Raw genomic sequence first — 15,903 nt, forward strand, 5'->3', positions numbered from 1 at the left:
GTATGAACATCTTGGGAATATTGTGTGGCGGTTCAGTGACCATGATGCTAAAGAAGGAATGGTTCAGAAGCTGTGTTCACATTCACTCTCCCATTGGGATTACCAATAGACCCCAACCTGCTTTTTATATTTGTGTGCGCGCGTGCGTGCGCTCTCACATCTGTCTGCAACTCAGCCAGGTCTTTCATTTTGGAATGTTATCAGCAGACTGTTGTCTGTATTGTCTGCCTCGGGCCCTCATCTCTTTAGTGTGTCAGTTTAATCTGCTCCTCCCTGCTGATTGAAATAACTGCACAGCTTTGACACACCTGAGCACACGTTGGCTCAGCTGTGCCAACCAGAGCATGTCTGATTCTCTTCTGTGTCTGCCTGTATATTTCTCTCTCTCTCTCTCTGTCTCTCTCTCCCCCTCTCCCAATTTTCATCAAAACGAGCTGGAAGGCTAACATTTGGTCTCTGTTAGATTGAGTTCCGCGCAGGGAAGAGTCAGGTGTAACTTTGTTGTTTGTTCCCCCCCCCCCCCTTACCGACGGTATTGCGGTAATTACTGCACTTGTGCAGTGTCTGCGAGCAGCGAGAGAGGGAAAAAAGAAAAAGGAGAGAGCCAGAGACATCAGTTCCACCACTGGTCGCTTGTGGAAAGGAAAGAGGAAAGAGGACGGGTCGGACAAAACTGTTTTTATCTTTTGACTGACCATTTAGAGGTTAGGTAGGTAGGTCTATCGGGTTGGAAATAATAATTTCAAACACTGTCATTTTTATTTGGAATCGCATCATCGCATTGCGGTTATTGCACCCAGCAGCCCTATAGTCTACAACTACTAAAGAGGCGTTTATGTTTTATTTTGCCCTTAAGATATTTCACGGAAGTTCGCTAGGTGAATGTTTCCAACTCAAATGCTGATAAAAACGCAGAATGAAACTGAATGGATTTCAGTTAACTACTGTATCTCTCTCCCTGAATACTAGGGGGGGCGTTACATTGCAACTTAGAGGGAAGACTATCTTACTCAATCTATAAAAGTTGTGCATTTTCTGTCAGAAATGGCTATACACATCCATATAGGAAAAGGTTAGTTTGGTATACAGGTACACTTTAGAAAGTTGACAGCATTATTTCAATGTTTTGCATGTATAAAACCTCCATGGCAAAGAGCAGCATTCATTCGAATGTACTTAGAGGTATTGCTCCGTTCTCTCTCACTCTCTCTCTCTCTCTAGCTCTCTCTCTTTCTCTCTGTGTGTGTAGGCATTGGCAACACCAAACACATCCTGCTGCAGCCCTGATGTAGACCGGTCTATATAGGTCGAAACATGTTGGTTTAATAAAGTCTTTCCTCCTTTTTAACTATTAAGTGTGCGCGGATCTCCGCTTTCTTTTCTATAGATGTTTCCCCCCCCCCATTGATCCCAGGAGCACCTCTTTAACTATTTTTATATTTCGTATACCTGCAGGTCTCCTTTGACTCCACCTGGTTGCTTCCTTGCCACATCCTGCTGTAAGCTCTCTTGTATGGTGAAGGAAGTCCCCCCCCCCCCCACGCTTGGCATTGTCCCATCCGTCTCCAATGTCTGAGCACTATATTTGCACGGCTTTAGAGTCCAATAAGACGGGCTTACCGTACATACGAGAATTATACTGTAAATATTAGACAGGCTTACATGCGAGCATTGTGTTGTAAATACGAGTGGAGGAGCCAGGGACGTGCAGAGAGTGTTAGAAGGGCAGGGGCTGAAATCCTATATAAAGAAGAGGGCACTTTTGGACAGAAATAGCTAAAATAGCAGATCTGCAAGCTCACAACTCTTCAAATCATTTAATCCCAATTTCATACTTCAGCTGTTGGAAAATAGGCGGCAACTTCTGAACTTGCAGCTCAGCTGTTTTCACAAAACGTTTGACAAATGTATGAAAACATCATTTGTCATGAGTTTTTGCACTTTTGGTAGCCAACAAAGTCTTATGCACACCTGTATGCTCTGAGGCGGGTGCGTAGGCAGGGCTCTGGTCTGATTGGGTGCAGCAGCAGCAGCATGGCTTGTAGGGGTCGCTAGAGAGCCATTAAAAAGCCTCATTTAGACTGGCAGCCCAAATCTCTGAGTTTGTTGCTACCAGATCAGTTCCATGCAGTCTGAACAAGGCTATATGGAACGTTGGAACTCATTGTGTTCCTTCCTTTCACTTCCACACGTCACCCATCTGTCCCTCTTTTGTCTCTCTCTCTCTCTCGACTAGACCTTATGTTGTTTACCTCTTCTGAGTTGAGGAGGAGAACTCGTCTTCTGTTGTTGTTTTGTCTCGCCTGAGGCGATGCCTCTCATGTTCTCTCCATCTTTCAATATCTCCCACATTCCTTCTTCACCTCTCTCTCTCTCTCTCTCTCTCTCTCTCTCTCTCTCTCTCTCTCTGTGTATTCAGCTGATCTCTTCCATTTTTTAACGAGCAGTTTTATTACCATTAGTTTAATGACCATGATGCATCAGCATTCCTTTATCTATCTCTACTTCCGCTCCATTACGTCCCCCCCCCTCTCCCCCTCTCCCTCCCCCTTCTCTCCCCCCTCTCTCTTTCACAATGCCACGCCAGACTTTCCGGTCCTTCATTGCCATTGCCATCCCCAGCATGTGTCCCCAGTGGTGACATCAGGGAACGACACTATTAAGTGATATATTTTCTGCCTATTCGGGCCGACACTGAATAGGCCGAAAATGCATTGTTAGCCATTTTCTGCGGCCGAATATTCGGTGCATCACTAAACTAAAGTCATAATACAGATCTCCATTCTCCTCCATGCGGTATAGCGTTTATAGGTGCATTTAACCCAGGCGGCATGCAGGCACACAACAGCTCCATATAGGCTTAGCCCTGCAAGGGCCTGCATAATGCATAGCAGTTGAGTGAGCAGTACGACATGCAGCGTTATGGAAATGAAACATGCAACGTGTGCGTGTGCGTGTGCGTGTGTGTGTGTGTGAGGGAAAGAGAGGGGGGAGAGGGAGGAGGAGAGAAAGGAGGAGGAGAGTGATGGCGTGTGAAGACAGTGGGTAGTTTCCTGCTGGGGTCTTAAGAGCGAGAAAGGGTTTCCTACGTTCGTCATCCATGATGCTGCATGCACGCATGCACACGTAAACTTAGACATATATTGACATAGACATGCACAGACATGTGGACTGCTGCATAGGTGTGCGAGAACTAAGGTATAACCTTAGTTGCCCCACACACACACACACACACACACACACACCCTCACACACACACACACACACACACACACACACACACACACACACACACACACACACACACACACACACACACACACACACACACACACACACACACACACACACACACACACACACACACACACACACACACACACACACACACACACACACACACACACAGAGTAAGTAGTGGCCGTGAGGGACTGTGTGCCTGAGGAAATGAAGACGGATACCCCACAACAGCTGTCTGGCATGCAATTGTAAGACACATATCTTGAAGCATACACGCCGTGAGACAGCTGCCAGTCTCAGTCCCTTTCTGTCGAACAAACCTCTGTTTAATGACTCATTGTGCGTGCGTGCGTGCATGCGTGTGCGTGCGTGCGTGTGTGTGGGTGCGTGTAATGCATGCCCTCAATGACAGGTCAGTGACAACAACCATCTGGTGACAGTCATCTCTCCATGGTGGCTGACATTTTGACAAGTGTTGACAAATTATGATTTCAGTTTTGAATAGTTTTCATTTAGTTTTAGTCACATTTTAGTCACCCGGAATGTTTTAGTGTTAGTCTAGTTTTAGTTGACTAAATATCATAAGATTTTGGTCGACACCATCTACAGTTGATTTAGTCGACTGAAATGTATTTCGGCGGGCCTTGATGCCGTCCTTTTACACTGAAAAAAGCCGATCACTTGTGAGCTTGTAGATTATTTTCAGCATGCGACCAAGTGTAAAATGACTTATACTGGATCTCTTGTCCACCAGTCCCTTCCTAATATTTTGGTCTAGTTTTTATTTGTTGACGAAATCGTCAGTATATTTAGTCTCGGTTTTCAGTCATTTTGGTTTCCATTTAGTTTTCATCAGTGTCAAAAGGTAGTCAACGGTTTTTATTTTAGTCTTATAGTATTAGTCGACGAGAACAACACTGCCTTTGACCTTTGACCCCATGCACGCGGTGTCTCCTCCTCCACGCAGCAGTAGCGGCGGCGGCTCCGGGTGGTGACTGGAGGACATGACGGAGGAGGAGGGCGTGACGACGGTGGTGGTCGTGGCCAAGTGGGACTACGCGGCGCAGCAGGACCAGGAGCTGGACATCCGGCGCAACGAGCGCCTGTGGCTCCTGGACGACTCCAAGACGTGGTGGCGCGTGCGCAACGGCCGCGACCTCACGGGCTACGTGCCCTCCAACTACGTGGAGCGCTGCGGCGGCGGCGGCGGGGGGGGGAGGAGCAACGGCCTGAGGAAGGGCGGCGCCGGAGCCTCGCTGGTCCGGAACCTCAAGGACACGCTGGGTGAGTCTGCGTGAGTCGAGTGTCACGGCCCAAGTTTAACCCATTTAGACCCGAGGACGATTCTAAACGACGAGTCTTCTAAATCCTAAATCCTGACAGTTTTCTGAGAAACCTATATTGTTTTTATGTCAGTGCAGCTCAAACTATTTCATGTCAAGGACCCCTAGAATTATATGTATTTGGCTGCCGACCCCCATCGGAAAATATGTTGTTCCAGGGACCCCCCAGAAGCAAAGATTTTAGTTAAAAACGTTCGATCTGAAAGAATATTTTTTTAAAGATTTGGGCCACATTTTCACGATTTTTCAAATATAGCAGATCTACAAGCTCGTAGCGCGGCACTCGGACCATGCAGGGCTTTATATTTAGGCCTACTGTATCTGTATATCATAGAAGAAATTACGTAAGTCGGGACTTGATCACCCCGGCTGGGTCACCTTACTGCCACTTCTGTCATCGATGACCTCAAAGCCTCTAAAACCATCCTTTAGCTTGCAGGCACTGACCTGTCCTATACCCGGCCGAACCGCTAACCCCCGCTGTGTTGGTGCCTTGCCTTGTACTCTGGTCATTGATCTCAGTGCTGAGCGCCCCTTGTTTGCCAGAGTCACCTTCCGTCTGCTGCGGCAAAGATTTTCCTTCACGCCTGATGGCACTCTGGGACGGTGATGACTGAGAGCATATGGAACGCACGCAGCTGAGAGAGAGAGAGAGGGGGGGGGGGGGGGGGGGGCGATTGAAGGAGAGAGAGAGAGAGGAGGCTGGAGTGATTTCCATCAACATGAGTTGGTCTTCCTACAAAGACAGTTAACACAGCAAAGATGCAGGTTAAGATGCACCACAGTCTACTGGAATTTTTATAAACCCAGAACTGGTGATTAGTATAAACTTTTACGAAATCATTTAAATTTCATCATTCTTTAAGAAGCATGTGACGTGTCAAACTAGGGGGTTTTCATCATTCTGAAGTGGTATTGGGTATACGTCATAATCGGTGCGTTACATTTAATCCTATGGCGGACACTCTTTTTTTTGACGAGGCCATCAGTGTGGCCTCGTCATCAGACTGATATACTGCAGGTGTGTCTTGTACTGATGCTGTTCAGCGATTAGATTGTCTCTGATAGAGGCGGCACTCTAATAGGATCAATATTACACAGCAAGCATGCCTCGTGTCGTGAGTATGAAACTATGGGACAAGAAGATGATTCATTTATTTAATAGAACCCGCAACAGCTGCATTGGGAGGGTGTGAGGGGGTGATTGTGCCTGTGTGTGTGCATGTGTGTGTGTGCATGTGTGTGTGTGTGTGTGTGTGTGTGTGTGTGTGTGTGTGTGTGTGTGTGTGTGTGCATGTGTGTGTGTGTGTGTGTGGAAAAAAAAGTAAAAAGTTAGAATAAGATATGAGGTTTCTGCCCGACAACAACAAATTATTTTGTTTTTAGTTTGAGAAACACCGCCGTATTGGATGACTGTAACGTGCATTGGATAATGGTAGCATTTACCATTTTAAAAAGTGCTTCACCTACCCAGGGTGTCTCTCTCTCTGTCTCTCTCTCTGTCTCTCTCTCTCTCTCGTCTCTTAGCAACAACTGTGTGTGTGAATGCGGTGATGCACTTTGCTGTGTCTCTTCGGCAGCGTTAGTGATGGATGCAGTTTGGCTCCGAAAGCAATTAGCGCTCCTTTGTCACGGTCAAGACCTCGCTCTGCCATGGGGGGTAGAGAGAGAGAGAGAGAGAGAGAGAGAGAGAGACCAGGTGAATTAGTGTGCATGTCCAAGACACTGCCAGAGAACAATAAGAGGTGGTGCGTGCGTGCGTGCGTGTGTGCACCCAGCCTCCATGCATCAAGCGTCGTCATGTAGAGGTTGGGGATAAAGGTCTTTCCGTCATTAAGCCGCCAGTCCTTTCAGTATGCCCAGGCACAGCTTGACTTGTTTTTATTACTTTTTTTTTTTTTTTTTTTGCTTAATTTCCTGTCGGACGCTAAGAATAGCGTCCCATCCCGCAGACGGAGGCTCTCAGGTGGACTGTGGACCTGTTGATGTGCATGAGAGACTGGCACCAACTATGGTCAGCCCAAGAGCGCAGGCACTGCAGGGTAGAAGGGCCTTCACTTCTAGGGATTTTACTAGTTGACTACCGGTAGTTGCCTAGTTTACTAGTCGACTAGTTGTTTAACTATACCTATTATGGTATTGGATGCACCTGGGACGTATCCTCAGTGATGTATCCCAAGGGTTTCGGGTCTCGTGAACATCATACACCCCTCACTCGGGTGACCCAGGCGGGGTGCTCAAGTCCCAGTAGAGGTTCAATTCTGCCATGTGGAGGGACTAGGCTCTGTGGGTTGACTCCTGTCCGGGCCACTCCTATACGACTCATTCAATGATATCCCCATAGATTAGTTTGACAGCACTGTCATCATGTTGGTCGGGTTCACGTGTATTTTCAGACATGATGTAACTACATATTAAAGCAATACTACTACTACTGGCACGGTTCAGGGATGCATTTAGCTGATATTTATTTTCAGCTCTATTTATTATTTTATTGTTATGTTTATTTCAGCATATGTGTCCTGTTTATTATTAATACAGAGTTACTGTTTTTTCTGCCTTGCTGTGTTCTTTAAATACACACGTATATAAATCCCTGCAGAGCGAGTGCGCGCGTGTGTGCGGTGCTCAGCAGAACATGCTGCTTTGCATGGCAGTCCCATAGCATGCACACAGGCTGACATGAATGCAGATGTGTGTACACTAATGCACACACACTCTCACACACACACACACACACACACACACACACACACACACACACACACGCACATGCACACACACACACACACATGCACACACACGTTTGAATTCCATTAACATATGTAGCAGTTGTTGTCGTATAGCCCTGACGACCTTGCAGTCTTATGCAAAGGTTAAATGTAACTTAGATAGCATGATATGTATAGACAGATTCATCACCGGGGCATCCTATAGTAATAGTTTATGAATTACCTCGTCTTTGCCTTGCTCTATAAATCACTGTGGGTGGGTGCGTGCGTGTGTGGGTGTATGTGTGTGTGTGTGTGTGTGTGTGTGTGTATGTGTGCGTGCACGGGAGGAGAGGAGAGGTGGGGGGATGGGTGTGGCAGTGTTTGAATCGTGACCTTATCATAAGAGCGCCCACTGCCTGCGCTCCCCCGGGAGGAGAACCGACCAGGAGAGATGAACAGGGGAGTGAGAGAGAGAGAGAGAGAGAGAGAGAAAGGGATCGAGAACAAAAGAAGACAGGTGGAAGAGTGGTTCTAATCTCAGTCGCACAGATACAATATACACGACAATACATCCAGCGGTTTTCAACCTTTTTAACATCAAGGCCTATTATTTATTGGGCGCATTTGAGAGCCACCATGCATAGCCACAGAGATATCCATTAGTATTCCAGCTGTAGTACACAGAGCCGTTGCAAATGAGCATTGATAATCAATACCTATACCGTACTAGTCCTGGCCACTTCTGAACTAATCACACAATACAGACAGCCCCAAAGGAATCATATTTGAGCTGGAGGACCCCCCCAAAATGATCATATTTGAGCTGGGACCACTCAAAATAATCATATTTGAGTTGGAGGACCACTCAGAATAATCATATTTTTTAGTTGGAGGACCCCCCAAAATTATCAGGGGCCAGAGGAAAAAAGTTCGAGACCCAACAGAGAGATTAGACGTTTGCCCAAACTAGTGAAAATAGCAGATCTATAAGCTCTTTCTCTCTCTCTCTCCCCCTCCCAGGCTTGGGGAGGACGAAGAGGAAGACAAGTGCGCGGGACGTCTCTCCCACGGCCAGCGCGGATGCAGACTCGTACCCGTCGTCCAATGGCAGCGGAGGGGGTGGAGCCGGCGAGCGCGTCTATGACCTCAGTGTGCCGGCACTCGTCAAGTTTGCGTACGCGGCGGAGCGCGAGGACGAGCTGACCCTCGTCAAGGGGTCAAAGGTCGTCGTCATGGAGAAGTGCAGCGACGGCTGGTGGCGAGGGAGCAGCACGGGCCAGGTGGGTCTTCAACGCTGTTGATTTCGTCGACTAAAACTAAGACGGAAAATGTTCCACTGACGGAAATTAAATGGAAACTTCCAGGCTTTTCTCTCTGCCTTAGGTTGTGACCAGGCTTTTCTCTCTGCCTTAGGTTGTGACCAGGCTTTTCTCTCTGCCTTAGGTTGTGACCAGGCTTTTCTCTCTGCCTTAGGTTGTGACCAGGCTTTTCTCTCTGCCTTAGGTTGTGACCAGGCTTTGCTCTCTGCCTTAGGTTGTGACCAGGCTTTTCTCTCTGCCTTAGGTTGTGACCAGGCTTTTCTCTCTGTCTTAGGTTGTGACCAGGCTTTTCTCTCTGCCTTAGGTTGTGACCAGGCTTTTCTCTCTGCCTTAGGTTGTGACCAGGCTTTTCTCTCTGCCTTAGGTTGTGACCAGGCTTTTCTCTCTGCCTTAGGTTGTGACCAGGCTTTTCTCTCTGCCTTAGGTTGTGACCAGGCTTTTCTCTCTGCCTTAAGGTTGTGACCAGGCTTTTTCTCTTCGCAGACGAGTAAGGCTGGGACCGAGTCTACGGCCTATTCCGACGGCCTGGAATAAACTCCCAATCCACCTTAGACCTGCGCCCTCATTTCACATTTTTAAAACACAGCTAAGACATACTCTTTTGCTCTTGCATTTGGCTACCTTTTATCTCTGTTATTCCCACTGCTCTGCCTATTTTTAATGCCTCTGTAATTATTGTCTCCACCAGGCCGAAGGCATGTGGGGAGAGTATGTTTTGCACTCCGTCCGTCCGTGTGTGTGTCCGTCCGTCCGTCCGTCCGTGTGTCCGTGAGCAGCTAATCTCGGCCACCGTTAACCCGGTCGATGCCAAATTTTGCACACACACTCCCTGGATGCCAACGATGAACCTCTGCCCCAAACTTTCCAGAACGGCCTGTTATAGCGCCACCAGGAGGCCACTTTGTGCAAAACAAGTTTTTGCACAGTACACCTACAGATTTTGTCCAAACATCACGCAAATTGGTACACAGTCTCTCTAGAGCCATTCAACGAAACCGGTCTTTCAGATTTCTCAGACTCCATCCTTATTGGTTAAGATTGGCTTCCAAAGTTCACAGGAGTGCTCAGTTTCAAACAAAATGCTGCAAATCATGAACACATCGCGTGATTTCCCTGAAATTGTGCACCCACATTCCCACTAGGCCCAGGACGAAATGCCACATGAACAATTTCAACTCAGACTCAAGGTGGCGCTATAACTGGCCCAAAACTGTTTTTACCTCTAACTGCACGGATCTGTGGATAACTTTGTATGCCAACTCCCTAGAGGCCAAGGAAAAACCTTTGCCTGGAATTTTTCACATCTGCTCTTTATAGCGCCACCAGGAGGCCGACATATGTAAAACACATTTTCTATTATTAATCCTTCAGATTTTATCCAAATTTCACGCAAATCGGTATACACTATCTCCATAGTCATGTGATCAACACGGAGCGGCACCATTTCCCATCTTCCATCCTGATTGGCTAAGATTGGCTTCCAAAGCTCACACGATTCGTCCATTTCGAAAAAAGGCCACAAATCACAAACACAGTGTGCAATTTCCCTTACATTATACACGCACATTTTCACTAGGCCGAGGACGACATGCCACAATTTTTTCCTCAAAATCAGCCTCACGGTGGCGCTATAACAGGCCAATTCCTGTTTTTAGCTATAACTGCATCGATCTTTATACAACTTATGTATGCACACATGGAAAAACATTGTACCTGCATCCCTCGAACACTAACCTCCGGCCCAAATCTTCCTCAACAGCCTGTTATAGCGCCACCATGAGGCCACAACCTGACCTGCCCTGGTGGAGACCTGTGCCGATTGGCACTTTGTCTAGTTTACCTTTGTTTTTTTTGCTTTCCACTGACCTTGCTCTGTTTTCATGTTTGATGTTTTTAGTACTCTATAGTATATATTTATAGTATACTATGTATTTTGACTGTGCCTTGACTTTTATGTTGTTTGATATGCTTAGCCTTTTTTAGTATTTCTTTCCTATAAAGCACTTTGCGCTGCAGGTGCCCTATAAGTAAAGTTTATTATTATTATTAGTAGTAGTATTATTAGGACTATACTAAATAATAAAGAAATCGCTGTAAAAGTGTGTAAAAAAAGACACATTTAGCCACTGCTCCTTTCAAAAACCGCTAAAATCGCAAAAAAGAAAGAAAGCAGAAAATGAAAAAGAAATTAACCCTCATCTTTTTACTTAAAAGTTACTTATTCAAGTTACTTATTGTATTTTTTGTACCTTATTGTTATTGTATTTTAAAAATGTTGTGTAAACACTGTATTTGACTTCACTGTTTTAGCTGATAACTAGAGTTTGTCTGTTTTTAAATTATCTGTTTTTATTGTGAGCATTTTTGTGTGAACCCCAGGAAGACTTTGTGGCAGTGTTGTTTTTGGCAGCAAATTTTGATTTTAGTTTTAGTCATAGTCTCTTGAATAGTTTTAATTTCGTTTTAGTCACATTTTAGTCACCTGGAATGTTTTAGTGTTAGTCTAGTTTTAGTCAACTAAATATCATAAGATTTTAGTCGACTAAATCTACAGGTGATTTAATCGAACAAAATGTATTTCGGCGGGCCTTGATGCCGTCGTAATGACTGTTCTTGCTGAAAATAGCCGATCTGCTGTGGGCTTGTAGATCGGCTATTTTCAGCATGCAACTAATTGTAAAATGATTTATACTGGATCTCTTGTCCACTAGTCCCTTCCTAACATTAGTCAAGTTTTTATTTGTTGACGAAAGTATATTTAGTCTCATAGTTTTAGTCATCATAGCTTTGAATAAAGTATAAAGTGCTTAATTCTTCCACTGTCGCAGGTGGGCTGGTTCCCGTCCAATTACGTTCTGGAGGAGAGCGACGGGGAGGCGGCGTCCGTCGAGCCTTCGTCGACCCGCGGAGGAGGCGGGGCAGGAGGCGGCGGCGGTGACCCCGCCTACCAGAGAGTGGGCGGGACGGCAGCGCCGGTGCCCAACGGCCAATCGTGCGGTGGCGGAGGCGTGGCGTGGGACCCGGTGCTCCACACGGTGCAGACCTTGTACCCCTTCAGCTCCGCGACGGACGAGGAGCTCAACTTCGAGAAGGGCGAGGTCATGGAGGTGCTGCTTTCTGTTGATCAGTGTTTGATTCTGTTGACGCCCCAATTTTGATCTAGTTTTAGTCGTAGTCCTTTGAATGAAATTCCATTTAGTTTATTTTTTTTAGGCATTTTTGTATTGTGAAAATTCCTTCGGAAAGTTAGACAAATAAGCAGTATAAAGTGAAAAAAATAATAGTGACAGATAAATGATATGTAAAAAATATATCACGCTTTTAGTCGATTAAATCTACAGTAGATTTTGTGACGATGATGGCGTCGCAATGGCCGATTGTACACTTGGTTGCATGCTGAAAATTGCCTCTCTCTCTCTCTCTGTCTCTGTGGGCCTCTCTCTGTCATCGTGGAGGTGGTGGAGAAGCCGGAGAACGACCCCGAGTGGTGGCGCTGCCGGAGCGCCCGCGGCGTGCTGGGACTTGTGCCAAAGAACTACGTGGTGGTCCTGGGCGACGGCCCCGCCCCCACCAGCTCCGCCCCCTCCCCCCCGCTCTACGCGGCGGCGGCGGGCCCGGCGCGCGTCGGCAAGTTCGCTGGCAAGGCCTGGTACTACGGCGGCGTGACGCGGCAGCAGGCCGAGGGCGTCCTCAACGAGCGCGGCGCCGAGGGAGACTTCCTGGTCCGTGACAGCGAGTCGTCGGTGAGTCGCGGACGGGGTCAGTCATTTTAATCCAGTGGTTCCCAAAGTGTGGGGTCCGTGGTGGTGGACCCCCAAGGGGTCCTTGAGGGAGTTCCTGGGGGTCCCCAGCTAAATGATAGTTTGATAATGATAGGTTGATAATGATAGTTGATAAATGGGTCCGTTTGGTAACCAAATAGAAACTTTTAACTGATACCCTGTGACACGCCTGGGAGTGGAGTAGAAATGTAAAGTATTGAAGGGAGAAAAAAAAGACTGTAATAATACTCTGGAGTAAAAGTATCTGAAAATTGTACTTTCCACTGCTGGAGATTGTGGTTGTAATGGAACACATGTTTCACATGTGAACGTCTGGGAAAGCATTCTCTCTTTTTCCACATAATTCTGTAGTTCTCAGCAAAAAAAAACCATCCTGGAAAAATAAGTTGTCAATAGCTGGTGAAGATATTAGAATTTTGACCGTGGAACCCTGGCTCCCTCCGCTGGTGTGCTGGCTGAAGTTCACACTGTTCAGAATGTCATTTTTCCTTCTCTTCAGTGTTGCTTTTGTCGACTGAAACTTGTCGACTGAAAAATGTTCGTCGACTACCTTTTTTCATTGACCAAAACTAAATAAAAACGAAGTAAAAAAACTAAGCTACGATGACTGAAAGTACGACTATCAACAAATTAAAAACTATGCTAAAATGTTAGGGAGGGACTAGTGGTGAAGAAGTCATTTTTATGTTTGGTTGCGCTCCGGTGTTGCGCTCTGCAGCGTGAAGTGTTGTGAGCTTGTAGATCAGCTATTTTCAGCAGGCAACCAAGTGTAAACAGGTGTAAAATCAGGCATTACGACACCATCAAGGCTAAAACTAGATGGAATTTTATTCAAAAGACTATGGATAGTCTAGGGTTCCGGTTCCTTACCGGAACTTTTACTTTAGACCTGAGGACAATTCAAAACATTTCTTCTAAATCGTGACAGTTTTCTGAAAAACCTCATGTTTCTATGTGAGTCGTTCTCAAACATTTTCATGTCAAGGACCCCTAAACATATATGTAATTGACCTGACCCCCATCTGAAAATGTGTTGTTCCAGGGACCCCCCCAGAAGCAAAGATTTGAGTTAAGAATGTTTGAGTTAAAATCTATATATTCAAAGATTTGCGCCACATTTTAACGATAAAAAAATAAATAGCAGATCTACAAGCATAGTTGAGAATGGTTACTAATGGTTCTCTCTTCCTATATATTTCTTATAATTATTTATAATTAATATTTTCATACATTGTGCAGTAGAATGACTGAAAATATAAATGCCAGTGGGCCGAATTGATTGCCAAGTACCGTAATTTCCGGACTATAAGCCGCACCTGAATATAAGCCGCACCAGCCAAATTTAGGGAAAATCCCATATACAAGCCGCACCGGATTATAAGCCGCACCGGACTATAAGCCGCAGCTACGTTAGCTCAGAGCCTGAGATGGCTCTGCGTTAGCTGTAAAAATCCATAGATTAGCCGCACCGTTGTATAAGCCGCAGGGTTCAAATCATGGGTAAAAAGCCGCGGCTTATAGTCCGGAAATTACGGTACACTTTTCAGTTTGCAGTCTTCACACACACAGGCACATACACAGATCTCCATGTGGGACACCGGCTGACAGTTAAAATGGGTGCTATGACAACGTATATTATCATTAGGTTCCCAAGTTGCATCGTTCTCAAGTAGGCCGGTGGCCGACTGCGACGGGCACGTACAGGTCTAGTTATTTCAACTTGGGCGACTCCATATTGGTCACATATTTTGTCGGGCTTTGAGTTGGGTCAGACTTTGAGTTAATTTACAGATAACTATGAAACCTTGTGTTTTTGTCGCGTCGCAGTGTGATGCGTTGTGAGCTTGTACAGTAGATCTGCTATTTTCAGCATGCAACCTAGCATAAAACTGGATCTCTTGTCCACTAGTCCCTCCCTAACATTTTAGTCTAGTTAGTTTTTATTTGTTGACAAATTGTCAATATATTTAGTCATAGTTTTAGTCATCATTCGTTCTTTATTTTCGTTTTATTACTTTTAGTCAGTGAAAGAGGGTATCGACGAACATCTTTCGACTTTAAAGTTTTAGTCGACAAAAACAACACTGGTTCTGAAACCGAACCGGCTCCGAGTCACCAACCCTACTCACTCTCTCTCTCCCCGCACGCTCTCTCTCCCTCTCTCTGCCATACCTCTCTCGCCCTCTCTCTCTCTCCGCTCCAGCCCAACGACTTCTCTGTGTCGCTGAAGGCGGCGGGCAAGAACAAGCACTTCAAGGTGCAGCAGCTGTTGGGGGAGGGGGAGGGGCCGGGGGAGGGGCCGGGGGGGGAGGAGTCGGGCGGAGGCGGAGTCTACTGCATCGGCCAGCGGCGCTTCTCTACGCTGGACGAGCTGGTGGAGCACTACCGCAAGGCGCCCATCTTCACCGGCGAGCACGGAGACAAGCTGTACCTGCTGCGACCGCTGCACTGATGAGGATCACGATGAGCAAAACACTGTATACAAACAATAATCATTACACTTAGAATTTACATAATTATATGTAAATGATGTATACCGGCCCGGGATCAACGGTAGAGCCTAAAATACAAGTATGCTCTGAGCTAATATAGGTTGGTTCCAGTTGCTTTTTGTTTTTTTATTTATACTTTGGCAATTCAAATATAGCTGATTTACAAACTCATAGAGCATCACATGGTGCCACACTATGAGCTTGTAGATCTGCTATTTTTTTTAAATCATAATCACTTGGGTTAAAGAGGTGTGAAAAACAAGTGGAAGGCTCAGAACTCTTAAACGCACGCTTGACAGCTCAACAATACGACGTCATCTTTTTTAACTGCAGGTTCAGACCGTACGACGTGTGGGCACGTCATAACTAATCCAACCGAAGGGGTGCTAGGACGTCCTAGTGCATTTTCATTGATATCAAACGAGAGAAAAATATTCTGAATTTTATACTTTTTTTTTTTTGGCCTCTCCTTCTGCACCATACTAGTTTTTCTGCTCTTTCGCGCATGCGCGTTGTCGTTCACTTCCCTGTTTACCGTTCACAAAGAAAGGCTCAGCGCGCGTAATCTAAGGAGCTCTCCGTGGTTTTGACCAGATGGATATACTAAGCTCTTTCTGGCTTCAACATGCCTCTCGATCAAAATATGAAGCGAGCGATCATCAGCGACTGTCATCGTAATCTTTAAAGGTAAGCAAGCAAAAATATGTTTCCCGTTTTTTTTCCGGAACGGAAGTGGGGGAGCTTACAGAGTAAAATCGGCCATATCTTCCCGGCACCCCGAGCTTCTATTTTGAAAGTAATCCAGACCGCAAACGTGACTTACAGGTAGAAACATCGTATCGCTGCCCCGAATAAAGAAAATTGCATTTAAAAGTGAATTACGAGCCTCTCTATATATTTTTTTCATGGTTCTGGTTCTGTTTTTTTGGCAATTTGGCTCAGCACCAAAAAGACGGAGGATGTTTATCATCATCATTTTCTTTGAACTTTGAAGAGGTGTGACGTACATATCT

General features: G+C 45.9%; 1 protein-coding gene across 2 annotated transcripts in view; it reads left to right on the forward strand.

Annotated features, from left to right (window-relative positions):
• Positions 1–15,200, forward strand: part of LOC310854238 (cytoplasmic protein NCK2-like) — a 33,850-nt gene extending 18,650 nt beyond the window's left edge. Inside the window, exons 2-6 of one of the 2 annotated variants that reach the window (XM_083758804.1) lie at positions 4,208–4,524; positions 8,318–8,577; positions 11,445–11,723; positions 12,072–12,359; positions 14,602–15,200. In XM_083758804.1, coding sequence (XP_083614930.1) covers positions 4,245–4,524; positions 8,318–8,577; positions 11,445–11,723; positions 12,072–12,359; positions 14,602–14,850 — 1,356 coding nt within the window. In that variant the 5' untranslated portion in view covers positions 4,208–4,244 and the 3' untranslated portion in view covers positions 14,851–15,200. The remainder of the gene's footprint in view (positions 1–4,207; positions 4,525–8,317; positions 8,578–11,444; positions 11,724–12,071; positions 12,360–14,601) is intronic. The other variant, XM_083758805.1, reaches the window with a different exon arrangement.
• The last annotated feature ends 703 nt before the right edge of the window (positions 15,201–15,903 follow it).

Source organism: Protomyctophum parallelum (genome assembly GCF_964188405.1).
Source record: "Protomyctophum parallelum genome assembly, chromosome: 23".
Classification (NCBI taxonomy): domain Eukaryota; kingdom Metazoa; phylum Chordata; class Actinopteri; order Myctophiformes; family Myctophidae; genus Protomyctophum; species Protomyctophum parallelum.